Raw genomic sequence first — 13388 nt, forward strand, 5'->3', positions numbered from 1 at the left:
TTTGAAATATAATTGATTTATAATGTTGAGTGAGTTTCTGCTGTTCAGGAAAGTGATTCAGCTATACATATATATATATATATATATATTCTTGTTCATGTTCTTCTCCCTAACGGTTTATCACACGACGTTGAGTGTAGTTCCACGTGGTATATAGTAGGACCTTGTTTGTCTGTCCTGTATGTTATAATTTGCCTCTGCTGACCCCAGACTTCACTCTAGCTCTGTCACGCCTCCCCTGCCCGCCTCGGCCACCGCAGGTCTGTCCTCTGTATCTGTGACTCTGTTTCTGTTCTGTAAATGAGTTTGTGTCATGTTTTAGAGTCTGCATAAAAGGGGTATCACCCGGCCTTTGTGTTTCTCTTTCTGATTTACTTCGCTCAGTATGGTCATCTCTAGGTCCGTCCATGTAGCTGCCCCATCATTCCATTCTTTTTATGGCTGAGTTGTAGATGTGTGCCACAGCTTTATCCACTCATCTGTCGCTGGGCATCTCGGTTGTTTCCAGGCCTGGCTATTGTGAATAGAGGAGCGTGTATCTTTCTGAATTATAGTGTTGTCCGAATATAAGCACAAGAGTGGGATTGCGCTGGCTCATAGAGCAACTCTATATTTAGGTTTTTGAGAAGCCTCTGTACTGTTCTCCATACGAATTCATGTTCCCACCCACAGGTAGGAGGGTTCCCTTTTCGCCACACCCTCTCCGGCATTCTTTGTAGATGTTTTAATGCCGGCCATTCTGACCAGTGTGAAGTGGGGCATCGTTAGAGTTTTGATTTTCGTTTGTCTGGTAATTAGCAAGGTTGAGCATCTTTTCCTGGGCCTGTCGGCCATCTGTGTGTCTTCTTTGGGCTTCCTGTGGCTCAGATGGTGAAGAGTCTGCCTACAATGCAGGAGACCCAGGTTGGGAAGATCCCCTGGAGAAGGGAACGGCCACCAACTCCAGTATTCTTGCCTGGAGAACTCCATGGACACACGAGCCTGGCGGGCTACAGTCCAGAGTATCGCAGAGAGTCAGACACAACTGAGTGACTTAGACCTTTTATGTCTTCTTTGGAGAAATGTCTATTTAGATCTTCTGCCTGTTTTTGTTTGGACTGGTTGTTTTCATTTTGTTTTGTTTTGAGTTGTATGAACTCCTTGTATATTTTGGAAATTAAGACCTTGTCAGTCAGATAATTTGCAGATATCTTCTCCCAGTTCATAGGTTGTCTTTTCATATTGTTTGCAGTTTCCTTTGTTATGCAAAAGTTTGTAAGTTTGATTCGATCCCTTTTGTTTATTTTTGCTTATATTTCTGTTGCCTTGGGAGACTGACCTAAGAAAACACCACTATGATTTTATGTCAGAGAATGTTTTGCCTATTCTCATCTAGGAATTTCATGGTATCATGTCTTATATTTAAATTTTTAATTCATTTTGAGTTTATTTTTGTGTACAATGTGAGGATGTGTTCCAGCTTCACTGATTTATATGCGGCTGTCCACTTTCCCAGCACCACTTGCTGAGGAGACAGTCTTTTCTCCACTGTATATTCATTCTTGCCTCCCTTGTCAGAGGTCATTGACAGCAGGCGTCTGGGTTTGTCTGTGGGCTCTTCTCTCTGTTCCATTGATTGATATGTCTGTTTTTGTGCCAATGCCACGCTGTTTTGATTACTCTAATTTTATAGTATTGTCTGAAGGCTGGGAGGGTAATGCCTCCAGCTTTGTTCTTTTTCCTCGGGATTGCTTTAGCAGTCCGAGGTCTTTTATGGTTCTATATAAATTGTTGGATTATTTGTTCTAGTTCTGTGAACATTGTTACGGGTAATTTGATAGGGATAGCATTAAATCAGTAGATTGCTTTGGGTAGTAAGGCCATTTTGATAATATTTTTCCAATCTATGACCATAGGATATTTAACCATTTCTTTAAATCATCTTCAGTTTCCTTTACCAATGTTTATAGTTCTCAGTGTACAAGTCTTTTATTTCCTTGGCCAGGTTTATTCCTAAGCATTTTATTTTTTTGATGTGATTTTAAAAGGGATTTTTTTTTTTTTACTTTCCCTTTCTAATATTTCATTGTTAGTGTAAATAAATGCAACTTATTTCTGTATGTTAATCTTGTATCCCGATGCTTTGCTGAATTTATCAGTTCTAATAGTTTTTATGTGAAATCCTTAGGGGTTTCTATATATAACACTATGTCATCTCTCTATAATGACAGCTTTACTTCTTCCTTTCCAATTCGGATAACTTTTGTTTTTCCTGTCCAGTTGCTGTTGCTAGGACTTCTAGTGCACTGTTGAGTAAAAGTGGTGAGTGTGGGCATCCTTGTCTTGTTCCAAATTTTAGCAAGAAGGCTTTCTGCGTTTTGCCATTGAGTATTGTGTTGACTGTGGGTTTATCATAAATAGCTTTTATTATGTTGAGGTGGGTTCCCTCTTTACCCACTTTGATAAGAGTTTTTGTCATGAGTAGATGTTGAGTTTTATCAAATGCTTTGTCCACATCTATTGAGATGATCACGTGGATTTTATCTTTTATCGATATGGTATATCACATTGCGTGTGTTGAACCATTCTTGTGACGCTAGGATGAATCCCAATTGGTCACGGAATATGATCTTTTTTTTTATGTTGTTGGATTTGGTTTGTTTATATTTTGTTGAGAATTTTTCTGTCTATATTCATCAAACATAGTAGCCTGTAATTTTCTTTTTTGATAGTATCTTTGTCTGGTTTTGGTATCAGGATGATGGTGTCTTCATAGAGTAAATTTGGGAATGTTCCCTGAGGTGAGGAGCAGTTTTTGGCTTTCTTATCATTTACAGTTAGCTTGGTGCAGTGCCATTCAGCTCAGCTTAGCTGTACCCACTTGCTCTCAGCCCCTGATGACCCCATCACGAAAGGTGATGCACAGGGGGTGGCCCTGGTCTTGCCCTTCACAGCAGCCAAGGCCTACGCTCAGCTTGGCAGCGCTGGGCGCCCTTGACCATGTTCTCTGTGTTGGAAGAGTCTGTTTTGCTCTGGGACCTGCCCTGGGCGTTGGGGAATCCAGAATATGCTGTTTGATGGAGGAGACGGACCATTTAACCGGTTCCAGTGCAGCAGATAAGGGGTGAGAGTGGTGAGCATAAGATAGAGGTAACCATGGAGGCGGGGGGGTGCAGTATGCAGGCTCTGACAGCTGCTGGGTTTATCTATTCAAATTATGGATTCCGGAACTGGGAAATTAACTGTAGGATGGGTTTGGGGACCCCCTGGGCCTGCTGTGATGCATATCTGAGCTAAAATCCCATTGATCACCTGGCCTCCATAGGTCCCTACTCCGGTACCACAGCGGAGTTTTGAGTCTCTTAAAATCAGCATCAGTTCAGAGCCAGTGTCCAGCAGTTCCCCAAATTAATCATCTGATTTTCCCCAGTGCTTGTCCTAGTAGAAGACCTGAGGTTCCTCTAGGAGAATGACTGACAGTACAAGTGTTTGGTGGTATACTGGGGTGCTTTCTTAAGGAGACCCAGCCTTCCCTTTGTTCAAAGGCCTTTGGGTCTGTAAACTGGCTCATATTTGGAAATTACTGATGGGTTATGGTTCTCTATTTTTATGACGTACATTAGACCTTTGTACGCTTGACTTGAACTTTCCTGCTTATGAAGATCAAGTAAGGATTTGTTAGGCTTCCTGTGTATTTCACATCTGGACCACCACGATCAGTTAGCTCACGCCATAGGTCTGTGGGAATCAGATTGTCTGACTGCCATGACTCTGCTGTCCATCACGGTGAGCACGCCCACCAAGCCTTTGGCAGTTGGTGTCACCTCGTGGCCCCTGCCTCCCCTGGGATCCAGCTCCTGCCCCTGCATCTTGTTTCTCAGCTTGGGGGCCGTAGTTCCCATGGTAAGGCCCGGCCTGCAGAGCAGGGCAATCATAGAGCCCTTTAGGGATGCAAAATCACACCAATAGTGAAAGGCATGTCTTCTGGACTCTCCCAGTAGGTCTTAAATCCCACCCCCTAAGTCTGTGACTCCCCCCCCACCCCCCCACCCCCCGCCATACACTAAACCGGGGCAGGTGCAGCATTTCTGATTCACTCACTGGAACCACCTTTGGGTCCCTGTTTTAGCCAACCACCCAGTCAAACCCTGGCAGCCCTTTCCGACTCCCTGAGCTACAGCTTTTCAGTGCAGAATCTCTGCTTAGTGAACCCATATCCATCCGATGGGCCTGAGATGGCTTCACATTCCTTCCACTGTCATCGCACACCGTGTTCCCTGGATTTCTGTCTGCATAAATCAGGAAACTCAGGTCGTTCTTCAGGCACGTAGCATGCGTCCTCACGGGTCCCGTGCCTCCCCACTGGGGCCTGCTGGGATGCGAGTCTAGTTACAGGTCTAGAGGTGAAGAGGGCAGGTCATGTGGTGAAGCGGTGTGGTCCCGTGTGGCCACTGCCTCCGAGGAGCCATCCCTGATTGCTTAGGCGGGGCAGGGCTGGTCCGTCAAGAGGAGGCGGGAAGGCCCCTTCCAAGGAAAATGGGGAGAGTGTCCCACTGGGAAAGGACTCGTGGGAATTTAGTGTACCCAGCTTCATCAGGACCCTCCCGCGTGTCCCTGGCTCCTGTTCTCTCCCAGTCTGCATAGTCACTTCAGCAGGGAGACTGCCTGTGAGGCTGGTTGCTCAGCTGGGTTGTAATTCAGCCAGTCACAGGACAAGATTCCGGTGTGATCTTCAGAAGTCTCAGCCCTGTGGCCGTAGGAAATAAGGGTGCCCGTCAGGGCCCACACAGGCGCTTTCAGATCAGGCATGCGGCCCTTGAGCTGAGAATTCAAGTCCCTGAGCTCATCCTTGTCTCTCACCACCTTCTCCAGTGACATTAGGGGCAACCCGCCATCCGCATTGTGTTTGTTAGTTTTCCAAGAATGTTCTGAAGTATCCCTAAAAAGAGTCGCTTAACTCCTGCTCCTTGTAATAAATGGCTGATTAGGAGTATCTAATGAAAATATTTTGCGTATGTTCCTGGACCATCAGTGCTCATTTTACTATTGGACATACAGTTGTTAGCATCTTTAATCAGATTAGAGAATCAGTTCCAGAACCCCCAGAGCCAGTGTAGAAAACTCACCTTCTCCCTGCTGATCCTAGGGAACCACTCTGGGTACCAGAATCTGTGTGAGTCAAGGTTCCCCAAGAGAAACTGAATCAATGGGAGCTACAGAGGGCAGGGGGAGATAAGAGAGGGATACTTTATCATAAGGCCTTGGCTGTCGTTACTGTGGGGGCTGAGAGCTTCCACAGTCGGCAAGCTGGAGGCCCAGGAGAGCCGACAACGTAGTTCCTGCGTCTGAAGAGTGGTGAGGGCTCGTGCTACCAGCCTGAGGACAGAGGAGAGGAGAGCGAATCCTCCCTGACTCCGCTTTTGCTGTGTCCAGGCCTTCACCGATTTGGACAAGGTCCACCCACACTGGGAGGGCAGCCCGCTTTACTTAGTCTGCTGATTCAGAAGGTGGTCTCATCCAGAAGCACCCTCACAGACACGCTCAGAGTAATGTTTCACCAGGTATCTGGGCACCGTGGGCCCAGTCGAGTGGAAAAACAAAATCGCCATCACAAGCCCTCTGCTCCCAGTGACTTTCTGCTGATACGTGTGCCCAGTCATCTCCGACGCTTAGTGATCCCGTGGGCCAGAGTCCACCAGGCTCCTCTGTCCATAGGATTTTCCAGGCAGGAATACTGGAGTGGGTTGCCATTTCCTTCTCCAGGAGATCTTCCCAATACAAGGATCGAACCTGTGTCTCTGTGTCTCCTGCATTGCCAGGCAGGTTCTGTACCACTAGCGCCAAAGAAAGTTACTTTCTAGACTGAGGCCGTCAGGATTTCAGGGTTACGAGCGTCTGAGGAGCCATTGGGCTTTGCAGATGAGGGAATGAGATCCATAGAGCCTTTAGCTGAGACTCGAGTCAAGACCTCCTGACTCCCAGTTCTTAACCCTTCTTAAGGGACCAGACTGCCTCACTTCCTGGGGCAGGAGCACACTCGGATTGTGAGTCAGTTTGAAATGAGCCTGTCTTTGGGTTCCAGCCTCCTTCCTGTCTCGCTCAGCCTGCGTAGACACACCCCAGAGGGGTGCTCCTGCCCTGGTTGAGTTCTTAACTCGGGCATCTCCTGCTCCAAGCAGAGGGTGGTTGGCAGCAGGCTAGGCGTGGCCGCAGGACAGCCCAGAACACCAGCAGGCTGCCAAGGGTTTGCTACAGCACAATCCGGTTCTGAATCGAATCAGGTTCACAGTGTTTCCTTTGACAACTTCTTTTAAGGCCAAAAAGCTCTGAAATATCACGGCGTGAGATTCTTTGAAGCTTGATTCTCTGTTGTTTCGGTAAAAACCTTGAGAATATATTAGTATATGTCATGCCTTCTTAAAATCCTCAACTTAATATTTTTGTAAGGTCGGATTAATTGGGTGAATGGATCGAGGTGTATAATTTTTCAGCAGAAGTCTTTATACAAACTGTGTAGATGGTATCTGTGTCATTGGTGCTTTCTTAAATCCACACACTGCAGAGAGAGCCTTCCCAGAGAGCAGGGGCCAGTGAGGGGAACTGCACACGGAATCCCGTGGAAATCGGGTGTGTTGTGTGGTGTCATGTTCTGTTCGCCTGCGTTGGGAGGTCATCGTGTGCAGCAGAGTAGATGTTGTATGTCTGTGTTCATATGTTTATATATTTTACATATGTATGTATGTGTATTTGTGTATATATGTGTGTGTGTGTGTGTGTGTGTGTGTGTGTGTATAAAGCCTCCAAAGACAGACCAGGAAAAAGACTACCTCTGTATAATATATGAGACTTTCTTGGCATTTGGGAAAAAAATCAATAGATGAGTTATCAATATAGTTATAACCTGCTTTTTCTTTCTCTGTTATGCTTTAGGACCCAAAGTGATCCAGACTTCTGCAGCTAATTTTTCACTAAATAATAGCAAAAAGGTAAGACTGGGTCTAAGTGGTAGCTGGTGGGCCCTGTAAATTTCTGAGTCACTAAGAAATGGTCCTGCTTAGAGGGTCATTAAGATCAACCTCCCCCTTGCCCTGGAGTTTGCTTCTCAGGCAACACACATTTCTTACTCCACCTACAGCTGCTGGCCTCTGGGTCCTAATTTGCTAAAATTACCTTTTCTGCTGTAATTGTGACCTCAGTGCTGAGGATGGATGGTGGTGTTACCTCTTAGGGAGTAGCAGTTCATTTCCATTGGCTGGTTAGCTCATCCTGATTCCTCTCATGTGCAAATCTTTTTTTTTTTTTTTTAATCTTTATTGGAGTTTTCTTCATACTTTTTGTTCAAATATCCTTCCGTTCAGTCTAGTCTCTCAGTTGTATCCGACTCTGTGACCCCATGCACTGCAGCACACCAGGCTTTCCTGTCCATCACCAACTCCCAGAGCCTGCTCAAACTCATGTCCATTGAGTCGGTGATGCCATCCAACCATCTCATCCTCTGTTGTCCCCTTCTCCTCCTGCATTTAGTGTTTCCCATCATCAAGATCTTTTCCAGTGAGTCAGCTCTATGCTGAGGAGCCACAGTATTGGAGCTTCAGCTGCAGCATCTGTCCTTCCAGTGAATATTCAGGGTTGATTTTCTTTAGGATTGACTGATCTGCTTGCAGCCCAAGGGACTCTCAAGAGTCTTCTTCAACACCACAGTTCAAAAGCATCAGTTCTTTGGTGCTCAGCCTTCATTATGGTCCAGTTCTCACATCCATACATGACTGCTGGAAAAACCATAGCTTTGACTATGGAGACCTTTGTGGGTGAAGTGATATCTCTGCTTTTTAATATGCTGTCTAGGTTTATCATAGCTTTTCTTCCAAGGAGCAAGCGTCTTTTAATTTCATGGCTGTAGTCACCATCTGCAGTGATTTAGGAGCCCAAGAAAGTAAAATCTCTCACTGTTTGGCAATGTGGGCCCCTCTAATTTTTCTTTCCAGGACCATGAAAGCTGAAAATAACAGACGTCGGTGATACACCTGGCATATTGATACTAAAAAAATGATTCTTGTGAATATGAAAATATTCATTGGTATCCTTCGTTAATTTATTATTTGCATCAGCATATGCACTTTAATTTTTTTTTCCTCCAAGGAGGTTATATTGTCCCAACGCTGTAGGGGGTAGAAACCACCTGCTTAGACGTGGTTGGTGAGAATCAGACATGGACTGCAGGAGAAGTTAGTCCGTTCTTTCTCGGACGGCAGAATTTCACTTATATTGTCTAAAGGAAAACTACATGTTTCTGTTTCCAAAGCTAACATTTCAACCTTTTGTGTAAATTTGAATGTTGTATGTTAAGATGAGGCATTTGGAGACTCAGCTGAAAAAGTCACTCGGATTACTTGACTTCTCTTTCTTTCTGCCTCAGCTAAAGCCAATTCAAATATTTTCCAAACCGCTGTCTACATATAATCAGCAGCTATGGCTGACGTGTGTTGTCGAGTTGGATCAATCAAAAGGTATGAAGCCTGACACTTTAGAATGATTTTTTTTTAAGGTTCAAAGAGCTGTAAAATCTTCTAGCAACTGCTCAAAGATGAATTGTAATAATGGTGATTATTCTTTCTAATACCAGCAAGTTGGAAGCCACCTAAATGTCCTCCAGGGCAAGTGACGATGCCGCCCTCTGGAAACCCCAGGAGGCCCTCAGGGCTACTGGTCGTGCTCCGGGTGCCAGGCCTCGCCCAGGGGTGCTGGGCAGCCTGGCCTAAAGCCTGCATACTGTGGATGCTCCAGCGGCAGCCTCCTCCAGAGGCTTCCGAGGAGAGAACTAGGTCCTGGTGCCCTAGGGACACGTGACAGTGTCCCGGGACACTGTGACATTATGCCCGTCACAGCTGGGGGGCAGGGGCTGCTAGCAGAGGGTGGAGACCAGAGATGCTGCTCACCATCCTGCAGCCACAGGACAGACTCGCCACAGTGAGGAATTAGCTGGCCTCAAAACACCTGCGGTGCAAAGGCCAAGAGATCCTGTCCAAAGCACCCACCATTGGCGATGACCTCGCTCTGTCCACCCAGGGCAGCTCCCGAGAACTGAGAACATAGGCCACCTCGTTCTCTACATACTATGATTCAGAGAGGTGCTTCATTTGAAAGAATTGGAAAGATAACCCAATGACTGCAGTAAATTAAGTGGAAAAAAAAATGCTTAGAATAAAAAATCAACCCCTTTTTGCAACATTTTAAAAAGCATTAAAAAATCCGATAGCACTACACATTTGTGTGTCTAGAAAACTGTCTGGAAGCATGGACCCAAACATGAAATCATAGTTTCTCGGGTGGTGGGATTATATGTTTAATACTTTATGTATATCTTTGTGTTCCTAGATGTTTTTTTAACAATGAGCATATAATCAGAAAAATAAGAGATTATATAATCAGAAAAATAAGAAACTTATGTTTATCTTGGTATGAAGTTAGATTAAAATGTATATGGGAAAGTAAAAAATATAACTTCATCAGCCATGAAATAACCTTGTGTGAGATGAAGGTTGGTGGTGGGTCAAAGGCAGACCCTCAAGGGAGGGCTCGACTCTGCTGGCGGGTGTCAGCTTTGCTGACTCGCAGAGGGACCTCCCTGGGCTGATACACATCCAGGAAGGCGGGCGTGTCTGCTGGTGTGACCGGCCCTTGTGGACTCTGACACCGGGATTCTTCTTCTGTAGAAACATCTATTCAGACAACCTTCACCATGACTGTTAAGGTTGATGGTGTAGCTCAGGACGGGACCACCAAGTTCATCCATAACAAAGTTCACAACCGGACGCGGACGCTCACATGTGCAGAGGTGAGTCCATGTGACCCGTGCACGGTGGAGTCTTGCCGCACTGCTGTGGGTGGAGCTACTTTCTTAGGTAAAGAAGCTAAGTCACACCACTGATGGCATGGAAGACCCACCCAACCCATGCACCAAGACCTTATAAATTCTTGGAAATGCACACGCACGCGTGTGCTCACACGGTACATGCACACACAAGCACGCACCCTGGCGCCTGATTGTGCTGTGTCACGCCTGTCTGGCATGGCCACAGATGCCCACGGATGGGCTGCCTGCCTCATGTGAGCGTGGTCTGCTGCTGTCCATGGTCTGTCTGGATCGCTCGGGCCTTGGGTTGTTCCCAGCTGCGGTATGCACGTCCCGACCCACGCAGGGCACTGGGAGCCAGGCCTTGTTGGGAGCGGCTGGCCTGTGTTGAGCATCCGCCCCAGGTGCAGCGTGTGGCTCTGGGCTGGGAGAGGGGAGGGTCCACAGCGGGAAAGGAGCCCTCATTGTAGGGCACCGTGTTCCGTCGAAACCCAAAGAGTGGGAAGTAGGTCCTGCCGTAGTACGGAGGCGCTCTCGGAACCTAACGGGTCAAGGAGGGGCGTGGACAACACGGGGAGCCCCAGAGAGATCGTGTCTGGTTATAGTATCAGGAAGGGCCCCGTGGTGGTGCTTTCCACACATGGTCTCATTCCATTCCTGGGGCAGGAACTGTCCGAGAGCCCCCTTGTGTAGAAGGAGGAACTAAGGCTTAGAGAGGGCGGGACCCTGGCCCAGGTTGACACAGATGGTGAGTGAGCGACAGCGCCAGGCCTTCAGCCCAGGCGCTTTGTCCTGAAGCTTGTGCCCTTGACATCCACGCACACCTCCCGGTAGTAACGGGAGAGGCTGGGGAGCCTTTCCCAGCGTGAAGGCGTTCAGATGGGAGTGGTCCTGTCTGAGGCCGGCTGCTGGCTCTGGCCCTTCTGTATCGATGTCTGCTGGACGGTCCTGAGATGGGTCAGAACCACCCACCCTAGCAGACCAGGCCCCCTGGAGGCGGAGCTGACAGTGCACCCCGCCCCTTGTACTCAGGCGGTGTCTGCTGCTCAGCTGAGCCCAGACCCTGCCCTGGGTCCCCTGGGGAGGCCCAGGCCATGGAGCTGGCCCCCTCCTCCTCCTCCGTTCATCCCCTGTGTTAGCGGGGACAGTGGGCCAGTTTCTGAAATGCTTCTTCCTCATCTGTAAAGTTGGGGGGCCATGCCTTCCCTGGGGGTCGGCAGAGAGCAGTGAGGATGGAGGTGGGCGAGGAAGCGAGAGAGAGCTGGAGCTGTCTGTGCTGGCATGAGAGCCTGGGTCCTCCCCTCCCCACCACGCAGGATGGACAGGAGGGACGGTGGGCGTGGGGGCTGTGGGGACCACCGGCCCAGCAGCTGCCTTCTCCACCCCGTGGACACCGCGCACCCCCCTCTCCTCTGCCTCCTCTCCTGTCCCCTGGGGCAGCTCCCCGCCCTGCCAGCTGCCCTCCTGCTGTCTTCAGGACATCCCGGGCTCGGGAAGCCCTGCCCAAGGGCAGGTGACTCAGCCCCAGTGGGAGCCGTGGCTGCAGCAGGTGCCGCCGGGCGGCCTGCGTGTTCCTCACGGCCCCGGGCTGGCTTGGCCACTGAGTCCACGTCCACATCCGTGGGGGAGACCCGAGCAGGTCCATTCTTGATCCTAAAGGATGAAAGCTTGGGGCTCGGCCGGTCCGTGGGTACACACACTACACCACGAGACCGCAGGGGCTCTGCGTGGGAGCCACAGGCCAGGGGAGAAAAGGGAAACGCGTAATCCGCCCCGTGCATCCTATAGCGACTGCAGAGATGGGCCACAGAGGAAGGAAGGTTAGGCAGCGGGCTCTGAGGAGTCGTGTCCTTGCTAGTGTGCCTCCTGTACTAGTGTATTTGTGAAAATGTCAGTTCATGTTGCATTAACTCACCTTTTTATTCAGGTGACATATTATCATTTAAGTTTATGAAAGTAGGGTTGACTTACAGTGTTGCGTTCCCTTCTGCTGTACAGCGAAGTGATTCAGCTATACATCTGTATATTCTTTTTCGTATTCTTCTCCATTATGGTTTATCATAGGATACTGAATATACTTCCCTGTGCTACCCAGTAGGACTTTGTTGTTGATCCGTCCAGTATATAATAGTGACCCCCATGGACTGCAGCCCGCCAGGCTCCTCTGTCCATGGGATTCTCCAGGCAACAATACTGGAGTGGGATGCCATTTCCTTCTCCAGGGGAACCTTGCCGACCCAGGGATCAAACCCAAATCTCCTGCATTGTAGGCAGATTCTTTACCATCTGAGCCCCCAGGGAGGCCCGAGTAACATTCCTTCTACCAATCCCAAACTCCCAGCCCAGCTCTCTCATGCCCCCCCACCCATTGGCGACCAGAAGTCTATTCTCGAGGTGAGGTACTATTTTGGATCCTATGAAGTAGAGAAGGTCTAATGATTGTAAATCATGCGTTATTTGTTTCTAAATATGTCCATTTGGTTCTTTCTTTCTAAGAACTGCTTTTGGCTGGCATCTGAGTTCCCCTGGGCTCCTGGCGAGCTCCCTGGAGATGCTCCGTGCTGATGCTCTGTGGTTGGAATGGGTCACTTCACGAGTCAGTTGGGAGAGAGTGAGTCTTGCGCGTTTTAAGGACACAGACACAGATCTTGCTTGTGCATTTGCAGAAATGTGCAGAAATCATCGTGGCTCACCTCAGCTACCTGAATTACACTAAGTATACAGTGACGGTGGGATTCGAACACCTGAAGCGGCCCGTCAAGGATTTGAACTTCACTGTGAGTACACCGGCTGACCACAGCGTTTCCATGGCTCACTTGTGTAGCTCCCATTCTCTGTGGAATGACCGAAATAAATTACAGTGTTGAAATCATGCTATTTTGGATGGTGGAAGACATGTACAATTCTAAGAACTATTAAAAAAACCAGTTTATTAAGTATACATGGAGTGAAGGATAGCTTGAATTAGCGTGGAATTGGAAGACTGGGGTGTCCTGAGACTTAGCGAGAGTAGCCTTGCAGTTGGAAGGTACTGGGGGAGTCCTCTGGGGAAGGCGGGGCCCCCTCCTCCAGGCCTGAGTGGACTTAGACCCAGCTGACCTCTGGGAGGGGTCCCTGCTCTCAGGTGTGCCCCGAATCGCACAGCTCTGATGGTTGTGTGTGCTGAGTCACTCAGCTATGCCCAACTCTCTGTGACCCTATGGACTGAAGCCCACCAGGCTCCTCTGTCCACGGGATTCTCCAGGCAAGAAGACTGCAGCGGGTTGCCATGTCCTCCAGAGAGGATCTTCCCGACCCAGGGATCAAACCCCCATTTCTTATGTCTCCTGCACTGGCAGATGGGTTCTTTACCACTAGCGCCACCTGGGAATTTCTGATGGTTGGACTTCCCTGTCTCTCGCCCAGCTGACATCAGCCTCTTTGTCCCCTCTGCTCGTTGGGAGTCAGAATAATCAGCATGGTGACCAAGAACGCGGGTTTTAGACCAGACAGAAGAGCTGGGTTCAGATCCCGGTGCCACCATTACTTCTGCCGTGAAATAGCTACTTCTCAACAG

General features: G+C 48.5%; 1 protein-coding gene across 2 annotated transcripts in view; it reads left to right on the forward strand.

The window, feature by feature from the left end:
• TMEM181 (transmembrane protein 181) overlaps window positions 1-13388 on the forward strand; it is a 62924-nt gene that overhangs the window by 30917 nt on the left and 18619 nt on the right. For both annotated transcript variants that reach the window (XM_040238902.1, XM_040238904.1), the window contains exons 3-6: window positions 6910-6965; window positions 8396-8486; window positions 9693-9814; window positions 12499-12609. In XM_040238902.1, coding sequence (XP_040094836.1) covers window positions 6910-6965; window positions 8396-8486; window positions 9693-9814; window positions 12499-12609 — 380 coding nt within the window. The remainder of the gene's footprint in view (window positions 1-6909; window positions 6966-8395; window positions 8487-9692; window positions 9815-12498; window positions 12610-13388) is intronic.

Source organism: Oryx dammah, unplaced genomic scaffold (genome assembly GCF_014754425.2).
Source record: "Oryx dammah isolate SB20612 unplaced genomic scaffold, SCBI_Odam_1.1 HiC_scaffold_4, whole genome shotgun sequence".
Classification (NCBI taxonomy): domain Eukaryota; kingdom Metazoa; phylum Chordata; class Mammalia; order Artiodactyla; family Bovidae; genus Oryx; species Oryx dammah.